Source organism: Vitis vinifera, chromosome 15 (assembly GCF_030704535.1).
Source record: "Vitis vinifera cultivar Pinot Noir 40024 chromosome 15, ASM3070453v1".
NCBI lineage: Eukaryota > Viridiplantae > Streptophyta > Magnoliopsida > Vitales > Vitaceae > Vitis > Vitis vinifera.
In genome coordinates this window covers 18,265,765-18,285,869 of record NC_081819.1, presented here as the reverse complement: position 1 = coordinate 18,285,869, position 20,105 = coordinate 18,265,765, and the positions used below count along the sequence as shown (strand labels likewise).

At 33.9% G+C, this 20,105-nt stretch overlaps 2 protein-coding genes across 4 annotated transcripts; both read right to left on the bottom strand.

Annotated features, from left to right (window-relative positions):
- Window positions 1-8,633: 8,633 nt before the first annotated feature.
- LOC100267673 (peroxisome biogenesis protein 16) lies at window positions 8,634-14,987 on the bottom strand. Of its 2 annotated transcripts, none has more exons than XM_002272895.5 (8): window positions 14,641-14,987; window positions 11,032-11,089; window positions 10,397-10,610; window positions 9,982-10,286; window positions 9,629-9,897; window positions 9,368-9,435; window positions 9,177-9,238; window positions 8,634-8,979 (listed from the first exon to the last, which is right to left on the bottom strand). In XM_002272895.5, the coding sequence occupies exons 1-8, from the start codon at window positions 14,707-14,709 to the stop codon at window positions 8,918-8,920; spliced, it is 1,107 nt and encodes a 368-aa protein (XP_002272931.2). In that variant the 5' UTR covers window positions 14,710-14,987; the 3' UTR covers window positions 8,634-8,917. The 2 variants fall into 2 exon arrangements, with proteins under 2 accessions (XP_002272931.2, XP_010661614.1); XM_010663312.2 differs by having other exon boundaries at window positions 11,016-11,089; window positions 14,641-14,707.
- A 332-nt stretch (window positions 14,988-15,319) lies between these two features.
- LOC100262514 (subtilisin-like protease SBT1.1) lies at window positions 15,320-18,569 on the bottom strand. Of its 2 annotated transcripts, none has more exons than XM_059743097.1 (2): window positions 18,391-18,569; window positions 15,320-17,902 (listed from the first exon to the last, which is right to left on the bottom strand). In XM_059743097.1, exon 2 carries the CDS (start codon window positions 17,892-17,894, stop codon window positions 15,591-15,593), a length of 2,304 nt encoding a protein of 767 aa, XP_059599080.1. In that variant the 5' UTR covers window positions 17,895-17,902; window positions 18,391-18,569; the 3' UTR covers window positions 15,320-15,590. The 2 variants fall into 2 exon arrangements, with proteins under 2 accessions (XP_059599080.1, XP_002272965.1); XM_002272929.4 differs by lacking the exon at window positions 18,391-18,569 and adding an exon at window positions 18,137-18,384.
- Between the last annotated feature and the right edge of the window lie 1,536 nt (window positions 18,570-20,105).

Genomic DNA, 20,105 nt, shown 5'->3' with positions numbered 1-20,105 from the left:
GTGGGCCCACACTCTGTTTAGCAACTGTTTTTTACAACAGTTTTATGTTCTTTAAAATAAAAAATATTGTAATCAATAACTGATTTGTATTTTTTACTTTTAAAAGTAAAAAACAAGTAGTTTAAGATAACATCTTCTAATTATTTTTTATTTCTTTCACTTGTGTTACAAGAGTTGTTTTAAAAAATAATTATCCAAACATGTAAAATGATTAAAAATAAAATACTATATAAAAAATATTTTTAAAATATTAAAAACATTTTAAGTTTTCCAATTGATTTTTATTTTACAAAAATCATAAAATAGTTTTCAAAAATTGTTATAAAAAACTATTTTACAAAACTATTTTTCAAAAATAAATACCAAATAGACCCAAAGATTTTAAATATCGAGAACATTTAGTTATAAATTTGGAAAAACAAAATATCTTTTAATGTAGAAAAAATCTAAAATAAGATAATATAAGGATATGGTAAAAAGAATAATCTTTGACTTTGATTTGAAAAAAAAATGGAAAGTATTCAATTGGAACATAAAAATGTGACTGAATTGGTTCTAATTACTCCCCGAGATAGAGTGGAAGAGGGAAAGAGATTTTCAAACGAGAAAAATGATCTAATGACTTCAAAAGAATTAAACAAGAAGTCGTATGATATGAAAATCTCATGTACAGTTTTGTAGAATGGCAATAAGGGTGACTTATCTATCAACTTTTCCACCATCACTCCAAAAAACCAAACTCTACCTTATATAAAATTGTCAAAATACAATAAACTTTTGGATTTGAAATCAGTGCTTATATACCTAGTAGTGGTTATAATTCACAAGAACAATTTATAGTCTTAGTAAGAGAGGGAAGGGTTAAGGATTTACTCGATGTGAGATATCATATTATTCGATTAACTCTAGACGTTGTCGGAGTATAGAATCATCAACACAATTCAAATGGAAGATTCTCATGTGGAGAATTGAATGCAATTTAAAACCATTTGACATTTCTCACTATGCCAAATAGTATTAATAATAATAATAATAATAATAATAATAATAATAATAATAATAATAAACTCCTTAAATTTGATGAGAAGAGCATATAATGATTTGATTTAAAAAAAATTTAATAAAAATTAGAAAAGTAAAAAATATTTCTTCTCAAAATTATATTTTTTTTTTAATATTTCCTATTTAATGAAACAAATATAATAATAAAATGATTGAATTTATTTTAACTTCTTATTAAAGAACAAAATCCCAAATTAAGTTTATTTATGTATATATAATGGAAGTTCACCTTTAGAAAAAGTCTCCTTTCATGGAGTTTATTTTTTACAAATTTTTCTATCTTTTAACATCCACTAGACTTTGTGACTAGGGAAGAAAGGCATGTAGAAAGTTGACAATCTTCGATCTTTATGGTATTAAAGGTATTAGGAAGAATCTAGAACAAAATAATTGAACAATGAACACCATTTAAGCAAAACAGTGTTTGTACTATAAGCCATTAATTGGACTAATTAATGGTGCTTGATTCCATGAGTTCATCTCATATAGACATAAAAAATGCATTGTAATCTTACATATATTTTAGTGGGAGCAGTAGGTATTGACTAACTAATTTTAAAAAATATAAAAAAAATATATTAAATTTTATTTAAAAATATTTGAAAAAATATATATTTTTTCATAAGTTATATAATTATTTCTTAAAAGAACTTTTTTGTTTTGTGAGAATTGATTTAAGATCAATAAAATAAGAAATTTTAAAAATTAAAATTACAATTAACTAAAAAATATTAATTTTCACTTTATTAAAGCATATAAGTAGAAAATATAAATATTAAGAAGAGTTGGAAATACAACAAAAGCCAATATTTTATTTCTTTAATTTTTAAGTTTTTTTGTTTTAATTGTATTTAATTTTTAAAGTTTCTTATTTTAATGTTGATGTCAACCAACAAAATTTTTATTCAATTTTATTTTTTTTAAATGAGAAGAATAGTGGATTTATATTATATTGGATATAAAATCATTATTAATTAGAAAATTAGAAATATTTTATTTGTAATTTTGAGTATTCTGGAAAAAAAATTTCATAATGATTTGTATCTTATATTATATAATAATTTTTTTAGATATATTTATTTGTAAGATACTTTTATCAATTAAAATGATAAATTAATTTTTTTGATAATTTTATTTGATATTATTAAGTAAAAGTTATATACATGTTTTAAAAATGAAAAAATAGTTCTTTTTATATATTTAAGATACAAGAATTATTTGATGCTTATATTGAAAAAATAATGATTTTAAAAATTGTTTACATTTTTTATAATATATTGTACTTTTATATAAAATTTTATAATTTTAAGAATAAAGAAGTGGCATTAATAAAGCATGTGAAAAAAAAAAAGAAAAAAAAAAGGGAAAAAAATCATGTTTTGCAATGAATCAAGAAAGTGACGTAGCCTCTAAACCCATATACTAGTATACCACTAGGCCCATTGGCTAGCCATAAATGGTGCAATCTCACTTGCTTGCCGCGGCCTCCAATTTACATCCCTAGACTTTATTTGATTTTGGTACAAAAGTGCCGTGTGGGTGCGCCCATGTCCTACCATCACACTTTATTGTGCTTCTAAATTTTATTAACATTCTATCTCACCAACCATAGCCCCCCAAGAAAAAAAAAGAGAGAGAAATTTTATTAAACATTATATCATATAAATAAGTCTTGCTATTTATTTTTGTTGGTATTTTTTAATAAAAAATTTAAATATTTTTTTTCTTTAGACCCTTTTATTAGGTATGCTATGATACTACTCTTTAGGAAAACACTTATATAAGTATCATTAATTGCATCATTTATGACTTTTTATTTGATTTATTCTATGTAATTGAATTGTTTCGAAAATAATTAAGTTTTACGAGAAGCCATGAAATGAGTCAAAACTTTGAGATAAATGCGTTTACTTCATAAAATGACAGTGGAAAATGACACTGAGATAAATATGTAAAATCGGAAATGATTAAGCTATGTTAAAAGTTTGAGATGAGTGCGTTGTGTAGGTGAGTCAAACTCGTACTTCCCAATAATTAAATCTCATATTAATGAATATGATGTCGAATCATATAAATATTTAGATTAATCTCACTAACAACTTATTCGTTTTGCGAATAGAGTACTTGATCCTTGCCTACCCTTTTGTCCCATTTTTTTATTACCTTTTAAGATCTAATTAAGGCACAAATGGGAATTATGATTGGCCCATAACTTGTTGGTATTGACCCTAGTGCAGTTTTGCAATTAATGGGATGATGGTAATCACAATAAGAGAGGAATGTAGAATAGGCCCATAAGCATAAACATACTTTTTATTTTTATTGGTTTTCATCTTTTTGCTCTTTGAATGAAGAAAGGCAATATAGTCAATTCACTTTCATTACACTTAGGTGGGACACAGTTGGTTGCTGAGGCCCCCACCCACATCTATTATCGCTATGACTTTGTACCAAATTCACCACACTAGTCTCAAAGTGGATAAATATGTACTTAAATTTTTTTTGCCTAAAGTAAAACTTGCATTCAATACAAACAAGTTAGGCCTGATTAATAACTGTTTTAAAAATAGTTTCAAAAAATAGTTTTTAAAAACAATTTTTGAAAGTTATTTTATGGTATTCTGTAAAATAAAAGTTTTTTTGAAAATCTAAATATTTTTAATCAATTATTAATTTTAAAAATAATTTTTATGTGTAGTGTTTTATTTTTAATAATTTTAAATGCTTATATAATTATTTTTTTAAACAGCTTTGAGAAAAAAATTAAAAAATATTTTATGAAAACACCTTATTTTTTATTTTTTAGAATAAATAAATAAAACAGTTTTTAGTTATTAAACAAGTTTTCTAGATTTTTTTATGAAAAAAAAAAGTATTTTAAAAAATAATTATTAAACAGACTCTTAAATTGTATAACATCTTTTTAAAATTTATTTTCACAACACATTGACTCAATTATAACTTGAGAAAGATTGGGATTTTTTTACTAAATCCAATTTAAAAGTACCCTCATGAAAAAACTTTTCCAAATTTTTGATAGTTTGTGGATGATCAAGTTAAAAATTGTCTTTAAACAAAATACTTTGTAAAGCAATTTGATAATTTATGTGACACAAAATATCATATATCACAAATTGCTTTTACAATTGATCAAAGAGTTACAAGTTTAGGTAACCTTTTTTTTTAATTTATTTAAAAATAATTAAAATTTTGTACACTTTTCAATTAATAATATTACTTTTTAATAATATAAGTACTATCTTTTCCGTCTTTGCATTTATTACACCAACAATAATAATTCAAATTTTAGGGGAACTATATATTAAAAAATTAATAATGGAGTGAGATTAAGATTAAGAAGTCATCTAAAAAGGTTGACTAATGATGAGTAAGTCTTTGTAAACAAGAACTATAAGGCTATGGCACATTGAGGTGGGTCCTCGTAAGAGCCTTTAATCTAATTTCTTTAAGCCGGTGTATACAACTTTAACTAATCTATCTATATTAGACATTTACTTGACTTTGAGGATTGACTTTTAAAGGCAAGTTATGTTCTCGCTCTTTCCATGATATAGGCTTTATACTTTATACGTGTTTGAATATCATTGACATTCCTAATTTAGATGGAATTGAAAATTTGATTTCACCATATATCAATATCAAAAAATCAGATCGAATCATGTTTCATTATTTTATACTTTAACCTTATATATTTGTACCTAAAAGTCAAGTTACGTTATCACTTTTTTTTACTATATATGCTTTATACTACTCAAATATTATTGACATTCCTAATTTAGATGAAATCGAAAAATTGATTTCACCATATATCAATATTTATCAAATGGATCATATCTTACTATTTTATATTTTGATCTTGTATATTTATACTTTGATTGAACGATCTAAACTTTATCATTAGTATTGAATTTAAATAATAATAATAATAATAATAATAATAATAATAATAATAATAATTAGGCATGGTACCGTACCTTATTGGTACGGAACTTTTTGCCTAATTCAAACATACCGAAATACTTTTGTTTCCATTACCATTCACCCTCCTTACCACAATCTAACGACATTTTCCATTTTATTATACAAAAAGTTGGTGAGTTGGACCGTTCACCCAAAAATCAAATTTAAATATCGAAGGACTCAACTATCTGTGCCTTGGTGACATGTCATACAATATGACACCTCAGAATGATCTTTTGACATTGTTCAATTTGGGTGGTTCAACCAATTAATCCTTATAGTTATGGTAGAAAAAGAAATTAAAAAAATAATATTTTTATTTAGTGAGAAAAATATAAAATATAATTAAAATTAGCTATGATTTAAGATATTTTTACTTATTTAATTTTTAAATAAAAAATTAAAATAAATAAAATAAATTTAAAGAAACATATAAAAACCATTTTTTAAACTTAAAATCTATTTTTATTTTTTATTATATTTTTCCTCAAATTTTTTTAACCTAACCTTAAGATTGTGGTGTGGATGAATGCATAATTAGTATAATATTAAATTTATTCTAATTTATTTATTTATTTTTATTTCTCCATGTGGAATAAAAATTGAAGACTTACAAAAATAGAAAGTACAAAGTGAAAATGAAAGCACTACTTGAATTAATAGTACGGTGATTATAAAAAATATTTTGATTTAAAAATATTTTAAAAATTATATAATATGTTTTAAAAAAAATTATAAAACATTTTCTAAAATTTATAAAATCACTTATAATGTTTTTTGAAAAAATATTTTATAGGTAATTATTCCAAAAATACTTTAGAAGAAAATGTTTTTATTAAAAATACTTTGAGTTGAAATATTGTTAAACGTTATTTGATAATAAATTAATTTAATTAAATTTTGATGAATTAGGATATCATGGCTTGAAACATAATAAACATAAATATTATATTTGGGTTCGTAGTGAAGAATTTTGTTCTTGCAAATAACGAAAACTATTTTTAAAAATGAGTTTTTGAGAATTGTTTTAAAAAATGCATTGTCAAACAAATCCTATAATAATAAAAAATTGAAAATTTTTCCCCTTTCATTTGTGTTTCGAAAATTAAATATTTATTAATTTCACTTAGTTTCATTAATTATTATTAATGATAAAAATTTTAAAATATATATATATATAGCTTAAATGCTTTTCAACTATGGTCTTAAAATTAAAAGTTGGGCATAAATTGTAAATACCACAATAAAGAGGGGTACCGCTTTTATTTCATAGGGACTCCGCTAGTCAGGCTGCACACATAACTTGTTGTGTACGCCAACGCTAGTTGGTGGGGCCCGAAAGATATATAAATCGGACGGCTCTCACCCGTTCAGCTGGCTTTCCAGTGGGACCACTTCACAACCCTTTAAGATTAAGATCGGATTCTTGAAAGTGGGGCCCAGCCACGGCCCTACAACTGTCTGAATACACATGCCGTTATGCCTCACATTCCATTTAACAGATTTATGACGTCATTAATGGTGGCTCCATCATTTATGGCGTGGACATGAAAGTTGTATTCAATGCAAATAGTGACATGATACAAATTTACACATAAATAACCCCGACAAAATATATATATAAAATATGTAATTTCTGGAGATTTATTTATTTTTGTTAGTGAAATAGACTGAAATAAAATTAAATGTAGAGGCCGTAGAGGAGGACCTTCACAGAGTGCATCCGTAGTCCACCACCACCGGTGATGGTCGTGGTGGTGGTGGTGGGTGGATCCCGCCATTCATTCCTGTGGTGGTGGGGCCCGCACCTCGTAGGCCACAAAGGGGATTAGGGAATGGGATGACAACGAGCCCACTGAGCCTGGGTGGTGGTCCATCCATGGGGACCATCCCTCTGATTGGACCCCACCTCCCCCCCACCCCCACCCCACCCTAATTTTTTTTATTTGTACTAAAAACATCTGAGTCAATGACCTCCCCCAACCTAATTTGACAAATCATACTCCTACACGTGGACATCTTTTTTTTTTTTTGTGGGAGGGGTCCTCTTCATTTTATATCCTCTGATATTCATGGTGCGCCATTGGGAGTTGGGACCAACCCCTCCCCCCCACCCCCTTTATGTTACTTCCCTAGGCATTAATCTTAAATATATACTAATATAGATTAATATATATGTTTAAAATAAATTTATTTCCTTGTATTTAAAAAAAAATATAAAAATGAATATACTTTAAAATTTTGACCTTTTTAATATTATTTATTCCTTTTATTATTAGAAAAAAGTATTTATTTATTTATTTTTAAAAATTTCTACTAAATTTCAGTTTCTCCATAACGCCGTAGCTAAAATTACTACCAAAAGTAAGTGGAATAAAGTCAAAGGTTCTGCGCCCAATATTCCTCCCTCCCTTTCTTGGCAACCAAACAACACAAAAGATGCGGATATCCAACAGAATAACATGGGAGTTCAGGCAAGTGGTTCATCAGAATTCATTTCCATTTCCTGCAGATGACTCTAGAAAGAGAACCCCTAAAAACCCAATTCCAAAGGGCCTGGGGTGTGACTTGTTTGGTGGACTGTACATGGGGGGCTGATGATGATACCCAGACCAGCCATTAATGGTATCATCGTCTTATACTATCAATTTGACTTAAAAGCTTAAACAATAAATAACGGGTAATAATGCATGTAAATTGATTTAGACCAAATTTCTAACAGTTGGAGTTGATTCAAAGACTTAACCATTAACATCAATTGGAAGGAAGATTCAGCACCAAGATGGAAAAATGGAGGAAGAATAATAAGATAAGCTGATGGCAGAGTTTTGGGGAGGGTGGAAGAGCTAGAAATGCTAGTACAACAAAATCATTTGTATGGATTTTATATGAGGGGTGTCTGAAGTTGTGGGTGGTATATGATACTTCCTGCCAACTGCTGAGTTATAGGTTGAGTGAATCAATCAAACTCTGCATGTCAACCAAGAAATGACAATCATATACGATTCCAAAACTGAAAATAAGACAAAAGGAACATGAATAAGACCTTGACCAAACTAGGGTCGAGTCAGAAACAGGTCACAGATATACTGGAATTCTTCCAAGCTGAAGAAGTTGAATGTCATTTGATTTTACAGAGACTGAGATTGATTGTGCCTAAAGGAAAGTAAAGAGTAAAGATGACGAAAAATTTGGATATGGACAAGAGGAAAGGTCCAAAGGCCGATAGAGTGTGAGGAAAGGGGTGTAAGCCTCCAAAGAGTATTGGTGTACCAACCCAGACTATAACATAACCCAGATGACTCACTGATGAAACAATTCTAATTCTGCTTCAGGAATTAAACCCACCTGCTAAACCCCTCTAAGGATGGGTATGCAGACAACCAAGCTGCGTATGCAGTTAATCGTGTGAACATAACATTGAATTTGTTAAGCAATCAAGAGAAACAAATTCAAAAAAGAAGAAAGACAATAAAGAAACAAAAAGACTCTAAATTGCACTAGATATATTGCAATCACAAGTTCGGGAAGGAGTTATTTATTATATAAAAAAAAGAAAAAAAAAAGGAAAAAAGAAGAAGAAAAGAACATGATCCTGAATCATCAATCTTGAGACAGACAAAATTGGATTTCAACTAAAGAATTTGATACAGCCATTTGTTATTTCTAAAGCAGAAAAATGGCACCAAATCATGGACCTGAGACAGCTCCTCACTCAATGCCAGATACCAACAAAATATGGTACAGTCTTTTGACATTTGTAGAGTTGAGAACAATGTGAAATAGAAATGTAAAGTATTTCCTAAAAATTAGGGGATTACTTCAACAAAAAGGTGAAGAGCTGGAAAAAGCATAACTTTATTTAGCTTCCATCTTAAGATCCAGACATGTAAGTGTACCGCGTCTGAGCTCCAGTGATGAGCTCTATTATCTTTTCTGCACATGCAAAAGAGGCAAGATTTTTTTTGATAAATTAATCTAATAGAAGGAAATACAAATAACACAATGGGAAGAAGATTTAATTGAAAAGAAGATTAGAGAAAGGGTTTTTGAATAAATTAGTCAAATTAACTGGAAATAAACATGATAAAATCACAAGAGAACTTCAACAGTATAGAATATTGTAAGCACACCTGTGAGAAATCCAATAATAGGAACAGGTTCCAACACCTTCTGTGTGCTTTCAAGTCTTTGCCTGAGATGTTTAAAAGGCATAATGTTGTGTCTTATGAACTTTTTCCTCAAAAAGAATGCCTAAAAGGAAGTTTCAATTGAAAAAATAAACAGTACAAACTAGGAATTAGCTCCAGAAATACATCAATACCTGGTATACTTGCTAAAGAATGGATCTCTCATGAGGTAAAGTGCCCACAACAGCTTCCTTCTTTTTAACTATATCAAACCCATATGATGGAACATTTGAGACAACTCACCATTGACCATCATTCAAATTTACATACACAGAAAAGAAGAAATAAAAAAATGCTAACAAAAGAAGCTATTTCCAAATTCAGTCAACAGCCAAACTCATGCTGAAGGTTGATGAACTAGATTTACTCAAATGATCATTAGAATATAAACTTACTTCGTCCTTTTCGGAGGCTGATATATGAAATTGTTTATGTTTCCTATTATCCCCTGACCCTGTAGCATATGAAGTAATGCCCATTCCAAGGAGATCCACAGCCAATGAGATAAACCAAGGATTCCATGCCCGAATTCCATATTTTCTAATAAATAAAACATATATAAATGGTCTTGTGATAAAGAGCACCTCTCCCATCACAAATAAAACCCCATGAAGCCCCTTCTCAGAAAGAATAGAGGAAAGGGTATGCCTCTTAACCACTGGAGCTGTAACATGCAATAGAAAAATTTAGCATATCTCATAAATTTGAATCATCATATCCAAGTGCCAAATTCTAAAAGAATATTTACTTGGGGGATCCATAATTGCCTGCTGTTGTTGAACTCTGTGCAACCATGTTGGGTCAGAAACCATCCTAGCATTGTCTCCAAACCTGCTCAAGGCAGACAATGCTCTGCCTTCCAGATTCCATGGGTTCTGTCCAGGATAACGCTGCAAATAACCATGGCCATGGTGCCCTCTTGGCTTTGTGAAACCTCCATTGCTATGTGGAGAACTTGAAGCATTTGCACTGTTTTCAACATTTGGTGTCTCCCCTCCATGCAAAAGCATCTTATATCCATGGTTGTGGAACAAAGCTAACCTAACTAACACCCTGAATTATAGTGAAATCCATCTCTTAGCTGAATTCCCTAACATTAGTATAGGAAATGGCAACTTGAAGACGATAAAGAGTAGCATACACTAAATTAAATTGTGGCTTACTTAGTAGCCTCTGTTATAGCGATGAAATTCCATTTCTTCTCATTACCATAGAAATGCTCTGCCACCACTTCAACCAATGTTTCCAAGTCCTTCAGTGCAGATATACACAATGAATAAGGGAATGAAGACTCTGTGGAGTTTGTATGCATGTGGGTTGGGGTTGAGTCTATTATATGTTCATTGATTGCGGTGATTATACCCAAGAATGCAGTTACTGCAGAAGAAAGTATAATACGGTAACTAAAAAACACAATCTCTACACTGCACAAAGATCAAGACAAAGGCAAAGAATCCTGAATAAACAAAAATAAACAAAATAATCACAACCTGTTTGTTTAGGGTGAAAATGTAGGCAATGAGAAATTAAAAGTTGAACTTGGATTTTCATTATGAGAACACCGGGAGATAACCACAAAAAATAAAGAAAAGAAAAGCCAAAACTCAATTTTTCTGGAAATTTGAATCCTTGGCTTAATCAAGTTAAGCTCTTAAAAGATTAAAAATATTATTTATTTACTTTTCCTGCTTTTCTATGAAATCAATAGAAGGTTTCTCAAATAAAGAAAGAAAACCCCCATGGTATCAGGTTCTAAGCTAACAAGAAGAAGCCAAATGTTACCAAAGTTTCACAAAACCTGCTTCTGGTCCTATTTCTGAAGATGAAAATCGTTCTGGAAGAAGCCACGTTAATCCCTGCAATAAATATTTAAACCCAAATGACAACATTAGTTAAACATCCAGCACATTTCAAAATTCTTAGATTATCTCCATTTCTGAGTTGTCATGGATGGTATGAACAAGCACAAGGGAAACAACTAGAATAAATAGAAACATGGTTGATCAATAATATATTTATTAGATAACAGCATAAATTTAATTGTAGTTGACACAACTTATATAGGAGAACAACTCATAGAATGCACATAGTATTTTTGTCCTTCCGAATCCATAATTTTCAATAGCAAGGTTTAGATAAGATAATTAAATTAATATCCAAACCCATGATTTAAAAAGCTATTGAGGCTTTATGCCTAGAGGCTCACCTCAAAGCTAATCTCAAGGCAGGGTTCTACAAATTAGCATTGAGGCTATAGCTTTAGTTAGGGTAATTGAGGCTATAAGCCTCACCCTGTCGAGGCTTATAGCTTTGAGGCTATAGCCTCTGGGCTGTTGAGGTCTAAGCCTCAAATATCCAAAGGGTTTTCGGCCTTTATGGGCTTTGAGCTTAAGTCTCAATATTCAATGAGTTCTAACGGGTTCTATCATCTATTGCTTTTGTGGACTTCTGATATAGATTTCATGAATTTTGTATAGAGACCCTCCTTGGTTAAACCTTTGAAAAAATAAGGGCTTGTTTGACTTTCAATTAACCTTTTAAATGGAAGGGAAAAAGAGAGATTGAGAAGAATAAGGGAATTGTTGATTGTCCTAGTGATTGATCTCATATATAATCTAATTATTGATAGATAAAAAAAGATACCATGACAATTGGTGGATGCTATCAATAGAGTAGTGCGTGGAGGTTTTTTATGTGGCTGTAGGGTAGAGGAAAGGGGTGGAGATGGGGCTCAAATCACTCACTTTCTGTTCGCAGATGATACACTTATATTTTTGTGAGGCTTCCCAGGATTAGATGACTTATTTGAGCTAGTTGTTAATGTGGTTTGAAGCCATATCAGGTTTGAGAATCAACTTGGATAAGAGTGAAATTTTACCAATGGGGGAGGGTAGAGAATTTAGAGATTTTGGCCCTTGAGCTTGGTTGCAAGGTGGGGGAGCTTCCTTCCACTTATTTGGGGCTTCACATAAATCTATGCTGGTGTGGGATGGTGTGGAGGAGAGGTTTTGGAATAGGCTAGCCATGTGGAAAAGGCAATTTATTTCTAAAGGAGGGAGAATCACTCTCATTTGGAGTACTTTGTCTAGCATACCCATTTACTTCATGTTTTTTATGCATATGTTAAGAGTGGTTAGATTGAGACTAGAGCGGATCCAAAAGACTTTTTTTGGGGCGGGGGAAGGTGGTTTGGACTTTGGAGAGGAATCCTCATCTTGCAAAGTGGGTGATTGTTTGTTCAAATTAAAGGAAAGATGACTTGGTTGTTAGATACCTATCTACACTCAATAGGGCCCTCTTATGAAAATGGAGTTGGCGCTTTGCAGTAAAAAGGGAGACTCTTTGGAAGTAAGTTATTAGTAGGAAGTTTGGGGTGGAAGAAAGGGGGTCGTGTACTCGAAAAATGAGGGAGGGACATGGTGTGGGGTTATGGAAGGAAATCAGGAAGGAAGGGTCTTTATTGCATAATAAAATTGTGTTCTCTATGGGGGATGGTAGAAGAGTGAGATTTTGGAAGGACAAGTGGTGTGGGAGCGATGCTTTGTGCAATTCTTTCCCCTCTTTGTATGCCTTAGCGGCTTCAAAAGAGGCATGGGTGGCAGAGATTTGGGACTCTACAAGTGAGGAGGGGGATTGGAATCCCTGGTTCTCTAAGCCTTTCAATGATTGGCAGGTGGAGATGGTGGAGAGGTTCCTTTTAAAAATACAAGGGAAGAGGTTGATATCCGATTTGGAGAATAGGGTGTTATGGAAAGAGACTAAGGATGAGAAATTTTCTGTTAAGTCTCTTTATAGTGCTCTTGAGCTTAGATATGCAATCCTGTTCCCGAGGAGCATCATTTGGAGCTCTTATGTTCCTACCAAGATGGGTTTTTTTGCTTGGGAAGCTTCGTGGGGTAATGTTTTAACCTTGGATCAACTTAAAAGGTGGTCCATGGCCAATAGATGTTTCCTTTGTTGTGTTGAAGAAAAGTCTATTGATTATATTCTAATCTATTGCACCAAGGCTAGGGTTTTGTAGGAGTTATTATTTGCTCTATTTGGGTGACATGGATCCTCCCTTTGTCAATTAGAGAGACCTTTCTTGGTTGGTATGTTTCTTTTGTGGGCAAGAAGCATAAAAAGGTGTGGAGGGCAACCCCCTTATGATTCTTTTGGTCAGTTTGGTAGGAAAGAAACATGATTGCTTTTGATAATGAGGGGTTTTCAATTCAAAGGATGAAAGTTTTTTTTGTATGTAATTTGTGGTCTTGGACTAAGTTGTTTATAGATGAACATCCTTTACCTTTAATTAACTTTTTGATTGGTTGGGTTCTAGATGAGGGTGGATGAAATTTTTTTTATCCCTTTTTCTTTTTTTGTTATTTCCTTTTAGGTGTTTCTTGTATACTCCTTGTATACTTTGAGTTAGCCTTTAGGTGCCCTTTACTCTTTTATATATAAAAATTTTTCTGTGCTTTTACCTATAAAAAAAATTGGTGGACGAAGAACAAGGATGGGTGGGTATTAAAACAACAGGGAGGATAATATAGCAATTGGATATGATTATCTTTTTTGGAAGATCCTAGTGATAGTAACAACAATGTTGAACATTATTTTGTAAAATCAAGAGAGAGGGCTAAATTTTATATTAGAAAAAAGAACTAAATTAGAACTATTAATAATGAAAAATAATTAATTTTATCATAATGAAATTCTTTTTAATTATTATTCAAATTTATTGTGATTTGTGACTTTATGAGTTTTTTTTTTTTTTGATAATTTTTCATTTTTTATTTGTTTAAGTTGTACACCTCATTTAGGCAATTCGCCTGAAGACTGTCTTTAGCCTTCTAAAACATTGATCAAAACTGAGTTTTGGTCACAAATTTCACCATCTCTCAATTACCATGGATGATAAAAAGCAGTAAGCACTATGAAGCCTCATGAAGAAAACAGTCCAATAATCAAGTAAGCAACATATCCTGAACAATAGTTTACAATACACAGACAATATATCATTACCAGCACATCCAAACAGAGTTCAAGCTCAAATTCTATCAGATGCTCACCATCTCTGAGCCACCATGAAAAATATAAACAAGAATAAGGAAATCCCACAAAGCCACAGTTCAAACAAGAAAATAACAGCATCCACATAGCAATTTACAACAATCGTATGAGATAGCTTCACTTATACATCCAAACACAGTTCAATACCAATATTTGTCAGATTTTCACCGTTCTAGAATTAACATGAATGATACAAAGAAGCTTAATAAAAACCCATCAATCCAAACGGACACATCGCTCAAAGAAACGAGAAAAAATGCACAAAAACCGTACAAAAATACATAAACAGCACCATTGATTGAAAATTATATCAAAAGAAGACAAACGAAATTAGCAGAAGTTGAAAGGGGCTTACATTAGCCAGAGACTCTAATGAGTGAACATAGTCCCTGTTCCTCCTAACCCATTTCTTATAAGCCTCCATAGACTCAAGTCACACTTATCAAACACAAGAAACAGAGTGACTCAGCTCTTCCGGCTACTGAGTCCAACCCCAAAGCCCTAACTCGCCAAACCCCAAAAATCTCTGTTCACGCTTATTGTTGGGTGGTTTTGGATCAGACCCAGAAGAGTCAAATCAGAAAAAAATCTAGCCCTTTTCAGTAAATTTCTGTAGAAATAAAAAAAGAAGCTTACGAGCGGGTGATGAATGATTACAGAGATGGAATCGCTGAGAAAGGGGGGAGAGGTGTAATGAGGTGTGGTTTTGTTTGTATAGAAAACGAACCTTTTGATCTGGGCTGTTGGGTCAAATCTTCCTGGCCGTTAGATCTAGTTCTAGGCATTCAGTGGCCTATCAGAAGAAGATATGATCAAAGTTGGACTGTATGGATCTGTTTTTGCCTCCCACGTGTACGGTTAAGATCATGTTAGTAGTGTAACTGCTATGGGATTGCAGCAGGGAATCCTGCTCTCCAATGATAATGCAATCAATTGTACAAAAAAAAGGCAAAATATCAATGGGTGGCATTTTGGTGATTGTTATAAGAATGAAGGGCGTTTTGTGTCCAATCCTTGGTTTTCATAGTCAAAAAATGCCAGTGAGGAATAAGGAAGGATCCATTTCCCAAGTAAAGATTACATTCCAATTATCTCACTATTTTTCTAGTAAAACACACCTTTATCTTTACTTCTCTTGCCCTTTTTCATTATATTGATCATGGGTCAATGCTCAAGTCCCATGTCTCTTATTGAATGCTACATTTCTATTAGGACAAAATGAAGAGTACTGATCTTCATCTAATTTTCCATAACATAATAGAATTCAAGCTTGGAATCTCTGTAGATGAAGGCTTTCATGGAGGGCTACTGCCAAGTTATTGCAATAGGACTTCTAACCCTATGCTTCTTAGACACCCAAACAAGAGATCCGAAAGATGAACTTGGTACTGAAGCTGATGCTGCTCCCATGGCAACAAAGCTCACCTTATAACTCAGTCTCTGATTGAATTTTCTGAACTTTAAGACACTAGGCTCAACCATGACTGATACTCCATCAGGCTCCTGTACCTGCGCCACATAAGTACTAGTAGGTTGCCCAACATTTGTTACAGTTCTTTTGTATGTGGCACTGTTGTTTTGGGCATTGCCATTGAAAAGTACTGCTAATGAAGGGTAGTTCAAGTCTCCAGGTTGAAGATGAAGTGTGTCATTTGGGCAAGTGAAACTGATCCCCCTTGACACTAGAGCTATCTGAGAAGAGGTGTAGTTAAGGCTACACAAGTGGTTGAGATAGTCGTCGGTTGTAATGTCATAAATTAGCCCTGGATCAGAGGCTTTCTCCGGATTGACATGACCTGAACCACAAGCGAATGGGGTGGCTGGTGAGCCACCAGAACCCATATCAGAAATTGAAGCCCTCTTGTTGTCTAGAGTATAAGCAGTTGTCATCAGGGCTGACTTGATTGCTGCGGGTGACCAGTCTTTGTGGACTGCTTTAAGAAGCGCGGCTAGGCCACTAACATGAGGGCAAGACATTGATGTCCCAGAGACTATATTGAATAGTACGCTTCTGTTATCCGTATTGAGCCGAGTAGGGCTAACTGTTGGTGGCCATGAAGCCAGTATGTTGACGCCTGGAGCAGTCACATCGGGCTTGATCACATAAGGCCCTTCTGAAGCAGGGCCTCTTGAAGAGAATGCTGCCATTACAGGCGCAGGATTGCCATACACAGTCCCTTGGAATACAATTGAAGCTGTTGGATTCCTGGAGCTTGCATATTTTATTATGGATTTGGCTGCTGAAGCCCCTAAGGAAGTGGCTGGTAAAATGTGTGCATCAGCAATAAGTTCTTCACCTTGATCTTCAGTATTCAGCAGTAGCATTCCAGCTCCACCCGCCATTCTCACTTGTTCCCCCTTTTGAACTCGGCCATTGATGCCTCGCTGACATACAACAATCTTTCCTTTTATCAGATCCGGAGAGAGTGTGCCCATAGTGCAGTATTCAGCTCCTTGACTGCCCGCTGTTTCTCCATAAGCAAGCAATAGTTTATGAGTTGGCTTGCCAGAATATAAAGATGCCCCATGATATGTTTCCCCATTACCAAGCTTAACTATAGTAGGGAAGCTTCTATCAAGGGAGCTTGCAGCAATGGTCATGATCCATGGTGCGGAATTGGAAACTGTTGAACTAGAAGGGCCTGAATTTCCTGCAGAGCAAGAAACTAAAACTCCGTTTTGAACTGCCCCGAAAGAAGCTATAGCCAAGCTATCACTATAATACGGCCTTGAGGCACCTCCCAAAGAGAGTGACAAGATGTCAACCCCATCGGAAACAGCCTGGTCTATTGCTGCTAATATATCGGAGTTAGCGCAACCTTGAATATAACAAACTTTGTAGGCAGCTATTCTTGATGTATACATCATTCCACTGGCAGAGCCCTTGGCCATGCCAAAAATGCTAGCTCCAGCTACCATATCACCAGCTGCAGTTGATGCAGTGTGTGTCCCATGACCTTGGGAGTCCCTAGCAGATCGGTAATCCACTGTTTCATTGATTCTCCCGGCTCTGGCCTCATAGCCTTTGAAAAAGGCTCTCGCACCTATAAGCTTCTTGTTGCAGTTGGAAGATGTGAACTTTGTGCCTTCCTCGCAGGCACCCTTCCATTTAGAGGGCACAGGTGACATGCCCCAGTCATGGAAACTAACGTGTTCAGGCCAGATTCCACTATCAATGATGCCAATTATAACGTCAGTAGCCAAGTTGTGAGTACTCCACAGTCCTTTCCCCTTGTGCAGGCCAAGAAACTGAGGTGAGTGTGTGGTGTGGAGACTTAGTAATTCATCAGGGACAGCTGATAGAAACCCCTCAACTTTGTCCAAGGCTTGCAACTGCTTGATGGAGAGCTTTGCGGCAAAGCCGGTCATGGCAGTTTCATAAGTGTATAGGAGCTGAGGAGGAGATGTTTCTTCTTCTTCATCTTGAGTTGAGAGTTCAATGATGGAATCAACAACTGCTTCATACCATTTCTTGGAATCGCCAAGAGCAAGGCGTAAAGCTGTGATCTTGGCCTTGTCCATGTGAACTACATACGTCTGTTTGTCAGTTGAAGCAATTGAAGTTGCGGCAGCCATGAAAGCCAACAACAAAAATGATGTTCGAAACATTGTGGTGCCTGTTTGAAAGAGGAGAATATGTATTAGTAGGGACATTATGTCAAGTGAATTAGTCACTAATTATGGGGGGTAACGTGAGCAAAGATCAGAAGACTAGAGCTTTGATAATTAACAATTGAACTGCCGGTGACACCCAAGAACATTTGGAGATCAAACCAGGCAAACCTAGGCCGAGCCCAGCAGCAAAACTACAAGCCAAGCAAGCTAGCTAGACATGATTCTATGTGACTTACATTTGAACTAGATGCCAATTTAGGAATGGGCCTAAAGACCCGTATGCAGCAACATGCCTTACTAGTACTACCAACCCGACCCCGACCCAGTGGCAGAACTGCTGATACACATACTAAGGTGTTATACTGTTATCCTACTGATCACATGAGACAGAAAAGAATATCACCACCCAAACCCATGAAGGAATGGACCTAACAGCCCATTATACACACACAAACACACAACTAATTAACAACTTCTTGCGCAACTGTACCTCTGTTTTGTCCTCAAAAGGGTGAAGAATGTCCAAAGTTGAAGAGTGGCTTATATAGGCAAAGAAAGGTGCCACATAGAGTTGACATAATAACTAACTGACTTACGATCAAAGTATCTACCCACTACCTCTCCTTTTCCTCAAAACAGCACGCCTTGGTTTTGAAAAAGGGACACGAAATAAAGCTGCAAAATCAACTTGAGAGTGAGAGATGTGGGACTGCCCTACGCCCTGATCAACCCGCTTTGGAAAATCCAATTTTGAGGGTGTAAGAAAAGCACTTCTGCTTACAATTACTTGTAGGAGTGTAGTTTCGTATTGTTCAGTGGAGAGAGGTGTTTACATGTCTTCATGGACACTTGATTATACTTATACAACCAAAGAGGGTCTTAAACTTTAGGAGTCTTTCATTTTATGTTGTGTTGAATGATGCCTCTAAAGGAAAATGGTGGGGAAGGAAACCCTTATCCAAATTCTTCATACTGTTCTCCCATTTTTGAGCTTGTCACGTTTGTAGTTGTTGATGGGCATTTTCTGGGTACTTATTATTGGAACAAGCTAGAGAAAGGATTGGAAAATTTTCTTTCCAATCATGTTTCTCGGGAAAATGCTAGAGAAAAGGAACCCTTTTTCCAGATCTTTTATGTGCTGTGTCATTTATGAGCTTGACACATTCGTGCTTCTCAGTGGGCATTTGTGATTTTCTGGGTCTTGTTTCTTTCACATTTTCTAATAGCTAGAGAATGTAAGGTGGTCTATTACCAGCATAAGATTCTAAAACAACATGATTCAATAACATTCCGTCGTCTAGTGACCCACTAATCATGTAGCTTTTCCATTAAAGGGTAGATTCTCAAACTTGATGTCACAAACGAATTGACAAGTTAATCATCTCCTCATTTGACTTGTGAGTGAAGATAGCTGAGCTTCTACATAGAGATCAAAACATCTTAATAGTGGTTAAAGAATTGACATTGGATCACCCAATTTCTAGAGTGATCGAGGGTCTAGCAATTTGGAACCTTTGATGATAGAGAGATTGATCAGAAAATTGATTAACATCTATCAAAGATGAAGTATCGCTTGTTTCTTTTTCTGAAATCCGACAAACATCTAAAATAAAACTTAGGGAATCAACTCAGAACCGAAAGAAAATTAAGGAGTTAGAATTATATGCCTCATTCCTAAAAAATGCCACTAGGGGGTGGGAGTGATGGGAATTGACAAGTGGGTTTGGTAGAGCATGAGAAGAGGGGTGTAGCATTTGACACATCATTTTTTTTGCTTTCTCACCGGTAGTAGTGATGAGGCATATAGTTGGTAAAAAGAAATCCAATAACCCCTCTTTGGGGACCATCTTGATGGGACCAGCCAGCTCATGGGGTGTGACCATATGCCCTCATCATCAGAGTCTTCTTCCCTTTTGTCCCATTTTAAGCTATTGCCACTTTTATTGCCAACAGATGAGTGTACTGTGAAGGTGGTTGAGCACACTAGCACACTTTTACAAAAGAAAAACTAAACAAAGTTCTTTTTGGCCTTCCTTTCTGAAAACTAGCTAGTCTGGTTGTTTCACCTTGTCGTGCACTTGTGATATAAACCACATGAATAATAATAATAATAATAATAAAGAAAAAAAAAAAGCAGACATTAAGTTCATGGACATGTAGAAGATTGATAGAATAAAAAATGAGAACTCATAATCCTTTTCTTCT